The 17,945-nt window shown below is 38.2% G+C and overlaps 2 protein-coding genes across 2 annotated transcripts in view; both read right to left on the bottom strand.

Annotated features, from left to right (window-relative positions):
• Positions 1-1,851: 1,851 nt before the first annotated feature.
• LOC142532277 (uncharacterized) lies at positions 1,852-3,402 on the bottom strand. The gene is made up of 4 exons (XM_075638598.1): positions 3,177-3,402; positions 2,884-3,047; positions 2,237-2,491; positions 1,852-2,133 (listed from the first exon to the last, which is right to left on the bottom strand). The coding sequence occupies exons 1-4, from the start codon at positions 3,400-3,402 to the stop codon at positions 1,852-1,854; spliced, it is 927 nt and encodes a 308-aa protein (XP_075494713.1).
• Positions 3,403-3,661: 259 nt separating this feature from the next.
• The window catches only part of LOC142532276 (uncharacterized), a 30,149-nt gene continuing 15,865 nt past the window's right edge, over positions 3,662-17,945 (bottom strand). The window contains exon 3 of the mRNA XM_075638597.1: positions 3,662-3,765. Coding sequence (XP_075494712.1) covers positions 3,662-3,765 — 104 coding nt within the window. The remainder of the gene's footprint in view (positions 3,766-17,945) is intronic.

The raw sequence follows: 17,945 nt of genomic DNA, 5'->3' as shown, positions 1-17,945 counted from the left end.
TGGGGATCATATGATAATGCTACTTTGTGCTTCACACTGTATTTAGCCAAAAGTGAGTTGAAAATTTTATTACGTACCTTCATCACTTATGATGGCCCTCGGTGTTCCAAATCTTGTGAAGATGTTCTTATGCACAAATTTAGCTACAACATGAGCATCATTAGTACTAGTGGCGATTGCTTCCACCCATTTCGAAACATAGTCCACAGCTAATAAAATATAAGAATGACCAAAAGAAGAGGGAAAGGGTCCTATCAATTAAAAAAATGCTAAAGACAACGGTGAAAAACCATTGTTGTAGGTCTTGTAAAACCGTTGTTAAAGACCCTGGGGTAAAGGGTGCGATCAAAGACAATGGTGAAAAATTGTTGTCGTAGACGTCTAAAGACGACGGTGAAAAACCGTTGTCGTAGGTCTTGTAAAACCTTTGTTAAAGGCCCTGTGGTTAAAGAGTGCGCTCGAATACAACGGTAAAAAACCGTTGTCGTAGACATCTAAAGACGACGAGGAAAAACCTTTGTCGTAGACGTCTAACAAAAAAACTTTCAATGTTACTAAACTAATAATATTTATAATCTTAACTAACACTTAAAATTTATCAAGAATTGAAGCGAAATTAAAATCATGGAAGAGAGAAAAATTTATTGTGGGAAGAAAATGGACCGAGGACGTGGATATTTATAGAAAAATTGCGACGGTTTAAAAGCGACGGTTTTGTCTTAAACTGTTGCTATTAGAGACGGCTCTTATTAAACTGTCGTTATTAGCAACGGTTAATCTAAAGCCGTCGCTGAATATATCGACGGTTTTTATGGTCGCTAATTTAAAATTGCGCCGGTTTTGTTAAAACCGTCGCTATATAATAGCGACGGTTTTTGTTAAAATCGTCGTTAATTTAAAAATGTGACGGTTTTATGAAACCGTCGCTATATTCAACCGTTGCTACTTTAAAAATGCGACGGTTATATTTAGCGATGGTCGAAGAAAAACCGTCGCTAAATAAACAGTTTGGTTGTTTCTTATAGTAATACGACAACGTTTTTATTAAACCGTTGTCTTATGCCCTAAAAATGTACATAGACAACGATTTTATAAACCGTTGTCGTAGCTATTAAATGAAACCATTGTCTTTCACTAACGTTAAAAGACAACGGTTTTAAAAATCGTTGTTTTAGCTACATAAAAACGTGCTCCTAGACAACAGTATTAATAATCGTTGTTGTAGCTACTAAAAAAACCTCGCTCATAGACAACGGTATAAAAACCGTTGTCGTAACCCATAAAAGACGATGGTTTTAACAAAATCGTTGTCTTAGCTAAATAAAAAACCACCACTAAGACAACGGTTTTGAAAACCATTGTCTTAGCAACCAAAAAGCACGTCCATAGACAACGGTTTGCTAAAACCGTTGTCATTGACCCATAAAAGACAACGATTTTTAAAAAATTATTGTCTTTGACAAGGAAAAAATTCACAAAGACAACGGTTTTTGTTAAAACTGTTGTTAAAAGAAAAAAGACAACGGTTTCTGATAAAACCGTTGTCTTTTGAGTGTGGTTGAATGTGGAATTTCTTGCAGTGCATGAAACCTATGCCCCAGATGTCAAAAATTTTCACTTCCAAAATATTTGTCAGTGTTAATTCGTGACGCCTAGAGATGTTTCCTAACATTTGGTATCTATCACATGATTTCACTAGGGTAAAGCTATCTTTGAACAAACTGAGCCAATAAAAACCACAGAGTAATACCATAGCTGTTGTTCGTGACGCTCCAAAATGTCCACCATACGGTGAAGAATGACATTGCTCCAGAATTTGATGTGCTTCTACACCATCCACGCATCTCCTAATCACTTGATCAGCACACCTCTTGTATAAAAATGGATCATCCCACATGTAGAAATTGATATCATGGAAAACTTATTTTTCTGATGATGGCTCAAATCTGGAGAAAGTGTACCACAAGTCAAAAAATTCGCAATATCTGCAAAACAAGGAAGTACAGAGTTCACCTCGAAGAGTTGTTCATCCGAAAATGTTTCCTGTATAGCTCCCTCTTCTTTCTTCTCCTCCAGCTCAAGTCTCGACAAGTGGTCTATCACTTGATTCTCACTTCCTTTCTTATCTTTGATCTCGAAGTCAAATTATTGTAGTAGCAAAATCCACCTTATCAATCATGATTTTGCATCCTTCTTGGCGAATAGTTAGCGAATAGCTGCATGGTCAAACAACTACCTTTGTGCCAATCAAATAGGGCCTGAGTTTGTCGAAGGCAAATACTACCGTAAGCATCTCCTTCTCATTCGTAGTGTAATTTTGTTGTGCGGCATTCATTGTGCGGTTTGCATAGTAGATCGCCCTAAATATCTTTTCCCTTATTTGGCCCAAGACAGCGCCCACTGCATAATCACTCGCATCACACATTAGCTCAAAGGGCTCTTTCCAATCTGACACTATCATAATCGGTGCAGTCACCAATGCCTTCTTGATCTTCTCAAATGCCTGCAAACAATCATCATCAAATATAAAAGCAGACTTTTTCAAGCAAATTATATAGGGGTTTAGTGATCTTAGAAAAATATTTAATAAATCTACGATAAAACCGGCCATGTCCTAGAAAGCTCCTTATTTCCTTAATGTTCCTTTGTGGAGGAAGTTTTTCGATTGCAACCACTTTAGCTCTGTCTACCTGTAATCCCTTAGAAGACACTTTATGTCCAAGAACAATGTCCTCTTGGACCATAAAGTGACATTTCTCCCAATTAAGAACAAGATTTTTCTTCACATCTCTGCAAAACAAGAGATAGGTTATGTAAACAATGATCAAATGAAGAGCCAAATACCGAGAAGTCGTCCATGAAGACTTCCATGATTTCCTCTACCATGTCTACAAATATGGCCATCATGCACCTCTGAAAAGTGGCAGGCGCATTACATAGCCCAAAAGGCATCCTCCTAAAAGCGAACGTGCCATAAGGACATGTGAAAGTAGTCTTCTCCTGATCCTCTGGCACTATAGAAATCTTGTTATAACCAGAATAACCATCTAAAAAGCAATAATGACAATAACCAGTAAGTCTATTAAGCATTTGATCAATAATAGGCAGTGGAAAATGATCTTTACGTGTGGCATTGTTCAACTTTCTATAATCAACACATACTTGCCAGCAAGTACGAATAGATATTAGTTCATCATTTTCATTTCTAACAACTGTTATTACACCCTTTTTAGCTATAACTTGCATAGGAGACACCCAAATACTGTCAGAAATAGCATAAATCACACCAGCATTTAATAATTTCAGAACCTCATTTTTTACAACTTCTTTCATCGCTGGGTTCAACTTCCCTCTAAGATCAACATAAGGAGTATACGACTCCTCCATCAAAATTTTATGCATTCATATAGTGGGGCTAATTCCCTAATATCAGAAATCGATCATCCTAATGCAGTTTTAAATTTCCTCAATACTCTAAATAATTTATCTTTTTCATCACAAGTAAGGGAGGAAGAGATGATTACCGGATATGTCAACTTATCACCTAAAATGCATAGCAAAGGTGGCTTGGCAGTTCCTTCAAGTCAGGGAAAGATGATATTACCTTAGTTTTTTCATCTATGCTCAACTCCTCAAGCGGTGCATCTTTTTTTCTTTCTTTCTACAATCCATCAAGAGCCACGAGTTGCTTTTTCACTTCCCAATCATCTTCATTAGCAGTTCCTGCAGCACCTATCAAACAACTCTCCAAAGGATCCCTAGTTCCTGCACAATCAAGAGATACACATTAGTCTATAACTGTAACGTCTCGAAGGTCCATGTAAACCACATGCATGCAAGTTATTAAATTTATTTTGTATTTTATTAAATTGTTTAATGCATTAAATGCATGTTTATTTCATGAATTTGTGTTTTAACTCATGGTTTATTTAAAGTTTCATGCATTAGGATTTTAAGTTGCATTTTGCGCTCGAACGAGGAACGGAGACCGGGGATATTCAGGAAAAATATTTTTATTGAATAATTATTTTTAATTATTTAATATGAGGTGTTTTTAAGTATGATTTTTGAAAATGAGCCTTGGTTGGATATTTTTACCCGTAGGGTTATATTTTTAACTGGTACGCGAATTTTCGCGAGTCAGTGGACTTTTTGAGGGCTCGGGCAATATTTTCAAAAATATACCTGAACGAAATATTTTTCGAGAGTGTGTTTGAGCTTGTTGGGGTTGTTCTATTGTTAAATGGGCTCAAAATATTTTAATTCTTTTAAAATTTGATTAGAGGCCCATTAAGGTGTCATTATCCTAACCTAAGCCTATTTTAATTAACCCTAATCACCCCCTAAACACCAGCAGCCGACACCCCCATTTTCAGCAGCTTCCCTCGTCACTTTCAAGGAGAATTGTAGCAGCAACCATCTGCCACCCCTTTTTCCTTCAAGAAAATATCATTCCCGCTTCTCCGGTGCCTCCCTCACGCGCAGTCCTTCAATCTTTCTAGCATATAATCATCAAGGCATGCTTGTATCTCAGTTTTATCTTCATTCATGCCAATATTGTTGCTGATATATATATGAATGCATGATGATTTATTTTGTCTAGTTGAAGCTTCGGTTTTATGCAAGAATTGACATGAATGTGCATTTCTTTTTTAAAAACTCACGTGTTCTTGTATATGTGCAAGGGGCTGCCAGTTTTTGTGTTTCTAAGGGATGTACACAATAGTGAGAGGGTTTCAGTAGGCTGGTGTTGATGGTTAAATGGGTTAAGTCGAGGGTCAATCGTTTTTGTTTTTGTTGAAATGTGACACCAAAACCCGTCACCCTTGGTTATTTTGAATTCTACGACTTATAGGTTGGTTTTCTGGAAATGTGTTCAATATATGATTTGTAGCACTCTGTGTTAACTTCGATTAGATAGAAAACCCGTAATTTTCTGATAAGAAACGAGGGAGAAATGATTTTTATTGTAAAGCCGCGCATGCTGTGAAATTTCTGTGTCACCAAAACCCGTCACTCTCGGTTATTTTGAATTTTGCGAGTTATAGGTTGGTTTTATGGAAATGTGTTCTACATATGATTTGTAGCACTCTGTGTTATCTTAGATTCGATAGAATATTCGTAATTTTCTGAAGAAAAATGAGTGAGATATGAATTTTATCATAAAACTGTTCAAGTTGTGAAATTTGTGTGTCATCAAAACCCGTCATCCTCAGTTATTTTGAATTCTAAGACTTATAGGTTAGTTTTCTGGAAATGTGTTCAACATATGATTTGTAGCACTCTGTGTTATATTCGATTAGATAGAAAATTCGTAATTTTCTGATAAGAAATGAGAGAAATGATTTTTATCGTAAAATCGCTTAAGTTCTGAAATTTGTGTGCATGTGCTGGATATTTCCAGCAATCTTTGGGCATGTTTTGTGGGTTAGAAGTGGTCTGGAATGGGTTGTTTATAGTCTGGTTATCTAGGTTTAAATCACAGTTTAAGTTGGGAAAATATTTGGTTAAATTTCGGGTTGATTCGGGCTAAAACTGGGACTCCGGTCCAAGTTTTAAAACAAATCGGTTAAGTTTTGGAACGAGCTCGAGTTTACGTCTAAGAAATTCTTTTTAATATGTTTTGGGATGTTTTAAGGTGTTTTGTAAACTTCTGGTCGAAATGTTGAGGTCCAGGGGTAAAATGGTCCTTTTGGGTTTCCAGGGGCAAAATGGTCATTTTGCATCCGAGCCGAGATTTTTGTCCTGGCAGCGCCATGATCACAAATTTATCACGATTTTAATTGTTTATGCATCATGTACACCATGTTTATGGAATTATGAAAAATACGTTGCATGCTTGATTTTAAAGAAAATTTACGTATATGCATGATTTTGATAAGTGATGAAAATGATGATGTTTTTGAAGGATGGGAGTCGGTTGTGACTGACGATATAAGAATACGATGATATGATTGGAGATATCGTGAGAGAAAAGACCCTAGAGGGAGACCGTTTACTGGAGAAGGCCCCAGAGGAAGCCCGACGATCGTATTTCCATTGACATGATATGATGATATGTTAGGCCAAAGCTCAGTTGACGGGTGAGAGTGTCGCTGATAGTCCCCGCCGTCCAGTACCGTGGTTATACGTAGATGGATCCATCGAATAAAGCTGATACAAAAGTCACATTTAATGAATTGAATCCACCAAAGGAAATTATGTATAATGATGAATGATGATAACGATGAGCTGTTTTGACATGTAATGATTTCATATGACACGTCTTCATTTACGCTTTTAAAGTTCATGTAAGGTATGTTGATTACGATATATTTTCATTATTGTGTGCTATGTATATGTACTTTTTATTTTAGTACAGGTGTGTTGAGTCTTTAGCTAGACTCACTAGACGTGTGTGATGTAAGTGAGCATGTTTATGAGGGGACTGGAGGTGCCGAACTCTGAGTCGGCAGGACTGGATGTGCGTGCACGACCCGAGGACCACATTTCTTCCGCACATGATGTTTTTATGAGTTTTGAGAGGACATGAGTATTTTATACATTCCTTTTGGATTTTTACTCTTTACGTTACGCATTTTTCTGTTGGTCGAGTTTGGCCATTTTAACTGCACTTTTTTAAGTTTGTAAACATTTACGATTATTTTTAAATGACATATTTTTCAGTAGGATTGCATGCATGCGAAATATTTAAATGATATTTACAAATTGTGAGCTTCTACAAAAAAAAAAAATTCCGCATTTTAAATAAGTCGATGTTTCAATAACATCAATGCTTTTACAAGTACTTACTTCATTTGAGCCCTTCATGGCATGATAGATATAAAAATGACTGCCTCTCCACTAACTCTCAAGGTGAGTTCACCCTTATGCACAGTTATCAATGCCCTTCCAGTCGCCAGGAAAGATCTCCCAAACATTAATGGGGTAACAGGATCCTCTTCCATATCTCAAATCACAAAATCAGCAGGAAAAATAAATTTATCCACTTTTACCAGTACATCCTCAACGATTCCACGTGGCTACGTGAGACTTCTGTCTACAAGCTGTAAGGTGATAGTGGTTGGTTTGACCTCTCCAAGCTCCAATTTTCTGTAAATAGGAAATGGCATCAGATTAATACTTGCTCCTAAATCACATAAAGCTCTACTACATTGAGAACCACCAATAAAGCAAAGAATAGTAAAACTCCCTGGATTTTTTAATTTTTGTGGCAGCTTCTTTTGTAGAATGACGCTACGCTACACTCCTCAGTCAGTTTCATAATCTCATAATCCTGCAATTTCCTCTTCTTAGACATCACATCTTTAATGAATTTTGCATAATTCGGAATTTGCTCCAAAGCATCAGCAAAATGGTATGTTGATGTGTATCTTCTTAAAAATCTCTAAGAATTTTGCAAACTGATCATCCAAATTCTTTTTTTTGAACCTACGAGGGTATGTAAGGGTCGGCTTCAAAATAAGAGGTCGTTCAACTTCAACCTTGGACTCCTCAGTTTTCTTCTCCTTTCTACCCTCGAACTCACTCTCTTCGACTGTCTTTTCAGTTTCCACTTTTTCCTTGGAACTTTGTACCTCCAATTCTTTTCAACTCCTCAAAGTGACTAGCTTGCACAACTCTTTTGGATTAATTTCCGTGTTACAAGGAAATTTACCCCTGTTATGATCTTTCAATGCATTAGCCAACTGTCCAATTTGTGTCATCAAAGATTTCATCGTGGCACCCATATTTCCTATCTGAATCTCCATGATGTCAAGATGAGACTCAGTCCTTGCCATCCTTTTTCCAGACTTAGCAGAAAATGTCCCCACTAAATTCTCAAACGAAGGCTTTCCTTCCCCCTTTGATGTAATGAACCACGGTGTAGGGGTCAACAAATATTTCATATGATTTTTATTATTTGCATATGAAAAATTCTCATGATTTATCAAACAAGGATGATAAGTATTAGGGGGAGGGTTACCTCGATATCCTCCAAATCCACCAAAATTTTTGTTGTTGATATACTGGCTTCTTTAGGAAGATGTGGTTCTTCAACAACAATCGGTGCACCTTCACTCTCTGCTGTGCTCACCTTATTCATAACTACTATTTGCTGTGGTCAATGCTGATACTTGGGCAGTGAGTGACATGATAGGATCCACAACATAAATTCCAGCTGTCATCTTTACTCCTGACCTCTCAGACGGCCACTGGTAGCTATTTATAGTCATCTGCTCAAGCAAGTCATAAGCTTGATCAGGAGATTTGGCAAAGATCGTGCCACCAGCCGCTGCATCCACTGTTCTTCTTGTTTGCCCATTTAGACCGTTGTAGAATAATTCAATTTGCACTCAGTCTTCAAAACCATGGTTTGGGCACTTTCTCAACAAATCCTTGTATCTTTCCCATGCCTCATACAACTGCACAAAATCAGTCTGCCTGAAAGTTCTGATCTCTATCTTTAATTGTGCAGACTTCGCAGGGGGGAAATATTTAGCAAGGAACTTTGTTGCCAACTCCTGCCACGTTGTGATGCTCCCCAATGGAAGCGATTGGAGCCATCCTCTTGCTTGGTCCTTGAGAGAAAATGGAAACAAACGCAATCTAATAATATCATCAGGAATATTATTAATTTTTACCGTATCCAGTGATCTCCAGGAAATTCCATAGGTGCACATGAGGGTCTGAAGTGGTGGTTCCAACAAAATGTTTCAGATTAACCATATTTATCAGAGCAGGCTTTAGCTCGAAGTTTTTCGCATTTATGGTTCCCCGAGCAATTCCAGAATAATGTGTGTTGATCACTAATCTGAAGTGATCTCTGATAGGTACAACCTCTAGCATGTTATATTTGTCATTCTCTCTGTTCTTAGCCATTGCTTGGATCTCTTCTCTTCTCGCTTTTCTTAATCTCTATGCAGTCCTTTCGATCTCAGGATCAAAGATAAGCAAGTCAGGACTTTACGATCTTCGCATGCATTGTCAAGTAGACAAAATGAACAATCAGTAAATATTAAAATGAAATAAAAAAGCTCTAAATTAAAATTTAGACTAATTGGTAACAATACTGATATAAATTCAAATTTGACACTCCCCGGCAACGGCGCCAATAACTTGTTGCGTATTTTCCGCTTGCAAGCGCACGGTTGTCAAGTTTTAATATATGTGAGTGAAGTATCGTTCCCACGAGGAGTGTGAATGTAAACATATATCAATGCTCGTAATTAAAATAGTAACAAATTTATCTAGAAAAATCAATAAATGATTTGGTTTGCTTGAACAAATTAATTGCAAATAAATATTAATATAATCACTGAATCGAGAGAAAATCAATGAGAAAAAATATCTAGAGGAGTGAGTTCACTAAGTTTCCATGATAATAATTCCTGGTTGAATTTATACTCATGAATTCTAATTATTTAATGGCCAAGAACACTAATTATTTATTCCCTCTTTCCCAAGTGACGAATAGATTGTATCAATCAAACTTCGATTCAAACATTTCTAATAAAAATCTAAGTTTAAATGATAAATGCAACCAATATTCTTACCTAGGTCTCGCTAAAGTTATACGCCTTCCGAACGATATAAACATTCAACGATGTGTTTCTAATGATCTATAATCCTAGTCCCTCTCCCGAATTGTAGAATTAATCAGACAACATCAATTTATGGCAAGTAAATTGCAATCGAATAAAAACAAGAAACACAATTAAACCAAAACAAAATTCAATCATATAAACAACCACGTCAAATCATCGTGTCCACAAAGCTACATCATCCTCTAGACTGGAAAATTAGTTCATAACAAAATCTAAACAAAGACAACATGTTTGAAGTTTTAGACATCGCAACACTAAAAAATAAAGAATTGAAAGATTAGATGACAAATCAGAAGTGGCGTCTCAGTCCCCAGATTCGTCGTTCTTCGTCTTCGTTATCGATCTTCACACTCCAGATCTTTGTTTCCATGTTTGCTCTTGTATTCTCTTTTTTCTCTCCAAAATGGCTCCCCTTTAGTCTGACCTTAGGTCCCCTTTTTTATTATCTTCGTCCAGGCCGTAAGTTGAAAGCCCATTTGGTGAGTTTCGATGCCATTAGCGTCGTGGCGCTGAGTAAGTAGCGCCTGTGGCGCCTGTTTCTTGTGGGTGTGGTGCCGCGGCGCTGAGCATCAGCACCTAGGCACTTGATGTTCGCATCTTCTGGCCCCGTGGCGCTGAGTAGCAGTGCCTAGGCGCTTGCTGTAGAGCCCAAAATCAGTACACGTAAACCCATGCATTTATTTAATTGTTAAATTAATTATTTAATTTTTAAAATGATTTTTTTTATGATGCATGATTTATTATTTGCATTATTTTAAATTATTACATGTTTATTTGATGCACGTTAAAATGTTTTCTTGAGTTTTATGTTTCAGGCGAATATTCGATACGAAATCGGGAAAAGAGACCGGAGACGATTTAGGCGATGTCTGTTATTGTGTTATTTTATTTCAAGTAAAGAAAATTAGTATTTTAAATGATTTACGAAATTTTAAGCATTTTAAAGCATAATTCAATTTATTACGTGATTTCAAGGTTTTAAGTTTTTTCAAAAAATTATAACTTGGATAGTTGGGGATTTTAAATCTTGAAATTTATTTTATCAAACGAGTGAGTTATGATCATTCCCGTGTGACTGCTCAAATTGTGATGTTATAAAATATGTTCTTCATGTTTCTTGAGTTTTATTGGTTGCAGGCTTTGTTGGGAATCGTCGGGTGATCATTGATGCGTTTATGTATGTCACGGGTTGTGGTCTGATGCTAATCGGAGTTTTGTTTTGAGTCCGTATGGGTTCGGTTACATTAGAAGTCTTAGGGAAGTGAATGGGTAGAAGATGACATTTTTGGGATTTGGTTCGCGCAGGGTTAGCGCCGCAGCATTGTAATTGGAGCGCTGCAGTGCTGCACCTTTGTGCAAGGTAGCGCCACGGCGCTGGTTAAAAGCGCCTAGGCGCTTGACCAAGCGCTGTAGCGCTACACCTCAGTGCCTAGGCGCTGGTTCAGGGGTCTTCGAGCTTCAAGTTTAGTGTTATTGCTTCATTTAGGTATTAATACATCGTTATATCCAAGCTTAGTGAGGGTTATATTAGACGTTACGAAGTTTGAATAGGGAACGTTGAACTATGGTTTAAGCGAGGTCAGTGTCTTCCATTTCTTGGAAAATGTTCATACTCCATGTCAAGTTTTTTTCGGGGTTCGAGGTCATGGTTTAATATGTTGATTAAACGTCTTCAAGTACCGAGTGGTCTAGAAAGTCATAAGTTATTTAATTACTTTAGCGGTGAGTTTGTTTGGTACGGTTAAGTTATGGAATTTTAAGTTGTTGGAATAATGTATTAGTATATCTATGCAGTAGTATCCCAAGAGAAATCCAACGAAACCATCAACGCTATGTAAGTCTGTTAGACGTGCAAAGAGAAAATGTTTTATGTTTTTTAGGTATGCGATTTGTCTTGTGACCAATTATGAACGAATTTGGAAGCCGGAGAACGAGTCCGGGGACCAATCCACCCCGGTAAAGCATGACCGGGTTATGATCAGGATTGGAAAGCAGTAAAGCATGATCAGAGACCAATCCACCCGATAAAGCATGACCAGGGATCTTATGTATGTGGCAGTGGACATCCCTGCAAGCCTAGTACTATGGTTTAGTCTGATCAGATGCATTATGTTATGGGTCACTTGCTTTGAAACATATCTCTACACAAAATGATGATGACTATGTATGTTTATGTATGTATGTTGCAAGCACGTTTATGAAATTTTTATGAAATGATGGCATGTCTATGGTCATGTAAGTAGGTTCAGGATTTAAGTATGTATGGACTACTTTAAAATGCATGTGGATTTATTACGTATTACTCGTTATTCTCAGTTTATACATGTTAAGTCTTTAGACTCACTAGACTTGATCGATGCAGGTGAGGACGAGTATGTGGAGAAGAGAGGCGGGGATCAGTGAGTTGGCTCAGAATGTGCGGAGGCCTAACCCGAGGACCGCTTTAGTATCAGAGCGGTGTTCTTGTAAAGGGTTATGCCTACTGCCGGTTGCGAGAAGCTCACGAAGTCACGCCTCAAGTCTTTAAGTTTTAAAAAAAATTTCATGTAGTACACATCAAAGTCATGATTTCAGCATGTACATGTTTAAGTTCGATTTATTTTCATCTTATGATATGTATATTATGTTCTTGCATGTTGGTTTACGTGTTGGGTAAATATTGGAACAGTATACCTCCTAGACGTATGATTGCACGTTGTAATGCCCGAGATTTAATCACTGTAATCAGACATTAATTAATTGACAGAATTGAGGTTGTAGGAACTCAAGTGAAGAAGCCGGGCATCGGTGCATTATAAGCCAAGATGTTGGACAGAATATCTGGCGCCCGAGCGGTAGGAAAAGACCGCCTGAGTGCCAGTGCACCATAAGTTTATCATTCGGACAGAACGTCTGGCACCCGAGAGTTAGTTTTTGACCGCTCGAGCGCCAGTGGATGATAAGCCGAGTACTTGGATAGAAGGTTCGGCGCCCGAGCGGTAGTTTTTGACCGCCCGTGCACCGACTAAAATGAAAGAAGAATGAGACACGTTTCTTCAGCATGCAAGTGGATGTATATATATGTATAATCATTCATTTCCTTCAGTAAAAGAAACGAGAAGAACGAAAAGAATCTCGAGAAAATCCTCCAGAAATCCTTACGCCTTTTATGTTAGGAATTTGAAGGTTATGCAAAATCCGTCCATCTGAATTTCGATCTGAATATATTTCGGTGATCCTCGTGTTAGCGGCTTCACCCGAACGTAAGTTTTATTGATTTTCTTTATGATTTGAAAATATGATATTGAAAGAATCGGACATGATTCATATATGGTGTTCTTGATATGTTAGACATCGTATAATCGAAACCGGATTGAAGAACAGATACCGTATGGGATTGTTATGATTTTGGAATAGATTTGATTGATATTTGATATCAGATTTGTATTGTTATTGATTCTGAGTTGTGGGAAGTGATAACTGTTGATTTGTATAACTGGGTATATTGAGATTGTGTAGTTATGCTGTTGAAACAAAATTTGATTGAGTTCTGATTGTATCCAGTATTGATTGAGGGGTATATTGATATTGTACCTATCGAATATGTCATTTCAGATTTGATATTGACAGCTTCGAATTTGAGATTTCAACAGAGTCAGAAACCCGACAGAGAGAAAGGTATAAATTAATGTTAACCAGGAGATCGACTGGAGTCAGATTGGACTCGAATTTCCCAAAAACCACATACTTTATTTATTGCATTGATGTTTGCAATTCCTGATATTGATATGCTTAGTCTATTGAGTTATAGCAAAGCGTGTACCGAGTCATAGGCGGAGATGCCTAGTCATTGGCAGATATGCCAAGTCTTTGGCGGATATGCCAAGACACTGGATGTTTTGTTTATATCGATATTTGCTTAGGAGCAGATCGGCTTCTATCGCTGAGATTCGATATATGAGACAATGTCCAGAAACCGGGATACCTAGATTAGAAATGAGTCGAGTCGGAGATGATGAGTCTGGAGTTTATTTATAGCTTTATATCGATACATGTCTTTCTGATTTGATATATGCTATTGATATCTGTTCCATATTTTTATATTTGTTATATGATTGCATGTATTTATTGTTTATACTGGGATTATATTCTCACCGGAGTTATCCGGCTGTTGTCTTGTTTGTATGTCTGTATGACAACAGGTGGGACAGGATCAGGGTCACGAAGAGAATGAGAGGACAAGTTAGCGTGGAGATCCGGATCATAAGTAGATAAGCTTCAGCTCCTGATATATAGTAGTTGAACCCTAGTTTTATTTTAATGTATTGAGTACAAGACATGTACTTTACTTTGATATGTATATCAGACCAATTACATTACGTTTCTGCATTTGGTATTTGAAAAAAAAATTAGACCCTGTTTATCCAATTGATCTAATCATTCCCAAAGATGATTAAGAAATGAATTAGCGTCCGGATCCCCACAGCAGGTAGTATCAGAGCAGTATGTTCCTTATACTGAGATAGGAGCTACTGAGTGGGGTAGATTGAGTTTACTTTCCTGCTCTTGCATGCTAGCATGATAGTATGCTTTACTGCTTTGAAATGCATGTTTACCTGATTATCTGATTTGATTGAAAATATGTGTTATTGAAAATGATTCAGAACCGATTCTTGCTTAGCAGTAACATGATCGGAGGAGGACTGAAACCGGTTTGTTGTATTTGGTTACTAACCCTTTTGGTAATCAGATATGCCTCCTCGAAGAGTACCAGAACAGGGTAGTACTTCTTCAAATTCGATGGATGTAACAGCAACTCCGATGGAAACACTGTTGAAAAGATTTCAGTCGTTTAAACCGCCAACCCTGAAAGAAACAGAGACTTCTGTTGATTGTGAGTGTTGGTTAGATGATATTGAGATGCTGTTTGATTTGTTGGATTATACAGATGAGCGCAGAGTCTGATTGATTGGACACCAGTTGCATGACGTTACAAAGAACTGGTGGATCACGACAAAGAGAGCATTGGAGCATTGAGGTACGAATATCACTTGGAATGTCTTTAAAGCTGAGTTTTATCAGAGATTTTTCCCAGTGTCGTACAGGAAAGACAAGGGGGCAGAGTTTGCCAATCTGAGACAGGGTCAATTGAACATAGAGGAGTATGTGGCCAAGTTCTCGACCTTGTTGAGATTTGCTCCACACGTGGCTGAGAATGACGAAGCCGTTGTCGATCAGTTTATCAATGGATTGGACTCCGAAATATTTACATTGGTGAACACCGGGCGACCGAATAATTTTGTTGATGCCCTGAATAGAGCCAAAGGAGCAGAAGTAGGTTTGATGAGACAGAAAGGAGCTTCGTATGTTCCTCCAGCACTGGGACCACAGCAACCCCCTCCCAGATTTGAGAGTGGCAGCAGCAGTGGTGGAAAGAAATATTTTCTGAAAGCCAGAGGAAAACAGTTTAAGAAGTCTGGCAGTAGTTCTTCTAGCTCCGGTGGTTCTCGATAGAGACAGAGTTATACTGGGTTGTATTGCAGAACTTGCGGAGGGAGACATCCAACCGAGCAATGCAAAGGAGTGATTGGTAGTTGCTGTATATGCAGACAGCAGGGACACTTTGCCAGAGTCTGTCCACAGAGAAGTTCCCAGGGATCCCAGGTATCCCAGGGAGCAGAGTCATCTGGATCAGTGGATCAGACAGATAGACAACCATCTACTGTTCACTCCTTCCAGCCAGCACCGACTACTACTCCGTCACAGCAGAGGTCAGGAGGAAGCCAGACTTTGAGCCAGCCTCCGAGACAACATGCCAGAGTATTTGCTTTGACAGAGGAGCAGGCCCAGGAAGCACCAGATGATGTTATTGCAGGTAACTGTTCTTTATGTAGTTATCCTGCATACGTATTGATTGATACGGGTGCTTCTCATACATTCATATCTGAACAATTTGCATTGTGTCATGCATTGCCTGTTGAGTTTTTATCTGCTGTAGTGTCTGTCTCTTCTCCTTTGGGGATAGGTTTGATATCAGTGAAGTTTGTGAGACATTGTATACTACAGTATGATGGGCATGAGATTGATTTAGATTGTATTGTGCTTGGGTTGTCTGATTTTGACTGCATTATCGGTATTGATATGCTGACCAAGTACAGAGCCACCGTTGATTGTTTCCATAAGATTGTGAGATTCAGACCTGACATGGCTGAAGAATGGAAATTTTACGATAAGGGTTCTAGATCGAGAATTCCTTTGATATCCGTATTGTCTATGACTCGATTATTACAGAAAGGAGCGGAGGTATTCCTTGTTTATTCAGTTGATTTACTAAATCGAGCCCATCATTGGCTGATTTGCCAGTGGTTTGTGAGTTTGCTGACGTTTTCCCATATGAGATTCCGGGTTTGCCTCCGATTCGAGAGATAGACTTCAGCATTGAGTTGATGCTAGGTACAGTTCCGATTTCTAGAGATCCGTACAGAATGACACCAATTGAATTGAAAGAGTTGAAAGAACAGTTAGAGGATTTACTGGCCAAGGGTTACATCAGATCGAGTGTTTCTCCTTGGGGTGCTCCAGTATTGTTTGTGAGAAAGAAAGACGGTTCTATGAGACTTTGCATTGACTATCGGCAACTGAACAAGGCTACGGTAAAGAATAAATATCCCTTGCCTCGTATTGATGATTTATTTGATCAGTTGCAGGGTTCTTCTGTATATTCCAAGATCGATCTGAGATCTGGATATCATCAGCTTAGAGTCAGAGATTCTGATATCTCAAAGACAGCGTTCAGAACCAGGTATGGACATTATGAGTTTATTGTCATGTCGTTTGGGTTGACTAATGCTCCAGCTGTATTTATGGGTCTGATGAACCGAGTATTCCAGAGATATCTTGATGATTTTGTTATTATATTCATTGATGACATTCTGATATATTCGTAGAATATGATTGATCATGCTGAGCATTTGAGGATTGTATTGAGAACTCTGAGGGCTGAGAAATTATATGTTAAACTGTCGAAATGTGAATTTTGGCTGAGACAGGTTGTATTTCTGGGTCACATTATATCTGGAGATGGGATTTCTGTTAATCCTAGCAAGGTTGAGGCTGTGATCACTTGGCCGAGACCGACATCTGTACCAGAGATACGCAGTTTCATGGGTTTGGCAGGATATTACCGACGATTCATTAAAGATTTCTCGAGTATTGCGAAACCGATTACTCAGCTGACTCAGAAGAATGACAATTTATTTGGTCAGAAGACTGTGAGTCCAGTTTTCTTGAGTTAAAGAAGAGACTGACCAGTGCTCCGATCTTGACTATTCCATCCGGTACTGGTGATTTCGTTGTTTATTGCGATGCTTCTCACAGAGGATTGGGTTGTGTTTTGATGCAGCGAGGACATGTTATCGCTTATGCTTCGAGACAGTTGAAGCCACATGAATCTCGTTACCCAATTCATGATCTTGAATTGACAATCATCATCTTTGCGTTGAAGATATGGCAACATTACCTATACGGTGAGAAGTTTGAAATCTATTCTGATCATAAAAGTTTAAAATATCTGTTTTCACAGTCAGAGCTGAATATGAGGCAGCGAAGATGGCTTGATTTGCTTAAAGATTTTGATTGTGAAATCAAGTACTATCCAGGGAAATCTAATGCAGTAGCTGATGCACTGAGTTGAAAGGTATGTTCTTTATCCTTATCGACGATTGGTGTTTCGAATTTGATTGAAGATTGCTGTTTGTCTGGATTGGTCTTTTAGACAGATTGTAAACCGTTGAGACTTTATGCTGTTCAAGTCGAACCAGAGCTGATTTTTAGAATTAAAGCGGCTCAGAAAGTTGATCAGAATGTTCAAAACTCGATATCGATGGTCAGAACAGGACATCGATCTGAATATCAGGTACGTGACAGTGTACTGTATGTGAATAATCGTCTTGTTGTGCCAGATGTTTTGGATTTGAAACGACAGATATTGTCAGAAGTACACAACAGTCGATTCAGTATTCATCCTGGTGGCAGAAATATAATGATTTGAAAAGACAGTTTTGGTGGAAACAGATGAAAGCTGATATTTCTGAGATTGTATCAAATTGTCTGAATTGCCAATAGGTGAAAGCCGAGAGAAATAAACCAAGAGGATTATTACAGAGTTTGTCCATTCCTGAATGGAAATGAGATCACATTTCCATGGATTTTGTAACGAAGCTACCGAGATCCTCCCGAGGCTGTGATGCGATTTGGGTCGTGATTGACAGATTGACCAAATCAGCATGTTTTATTCCGTACAAGATGACGTACCGACATGACCATATGGCAGAGATTTATCTCAGGGAAGTGGTCAGATTGCACGGAGTGCCGAAATCG

The sequence above is a fragment of the Primulina tabacum genome, chromosome 18 (assembly GCF_025594145.1).
Source record: "Primulina tabacum isolate GXHZ01 chromosome 18, ASM2559414v2, whole genome shotgun sequence".
Lineage (NCBI taxonomy): Eukaryota > Viridiplantae > Streptophyta > Magnoliopsida > Lamiales > Gesneriaceae > Primulina > Primulina tabacum.
The sequence above is the reverse complement of the archived record's forward strand: the minus strand, read 5'-3'. Positions and strand labels throughout refer to the sequence as shown.

Coding starts and splice junctions, on each gene's coding strand:
- LOC142532277 (XM_075638598.1), bottom strand. CDS start 3,402: ATGCATAAAATTTTGATGGAGGAGTCGTATACTCCTTATGTTGATCTT. Junction 2,492..2,883: donor TGGCCATATTTGTAGACATG/GTAGAGGAAATC, acceptor GCATTTGAGAAG/ATCAAGAAGGCATTGGTGAC. Junction 2,134..2,236: donor CCTATTTGATTGGCACAAAG/GTAGTTGTTTGA, acceptor TTTGACTTCGAG/ATCAAAGATAAGAAAGGAAG.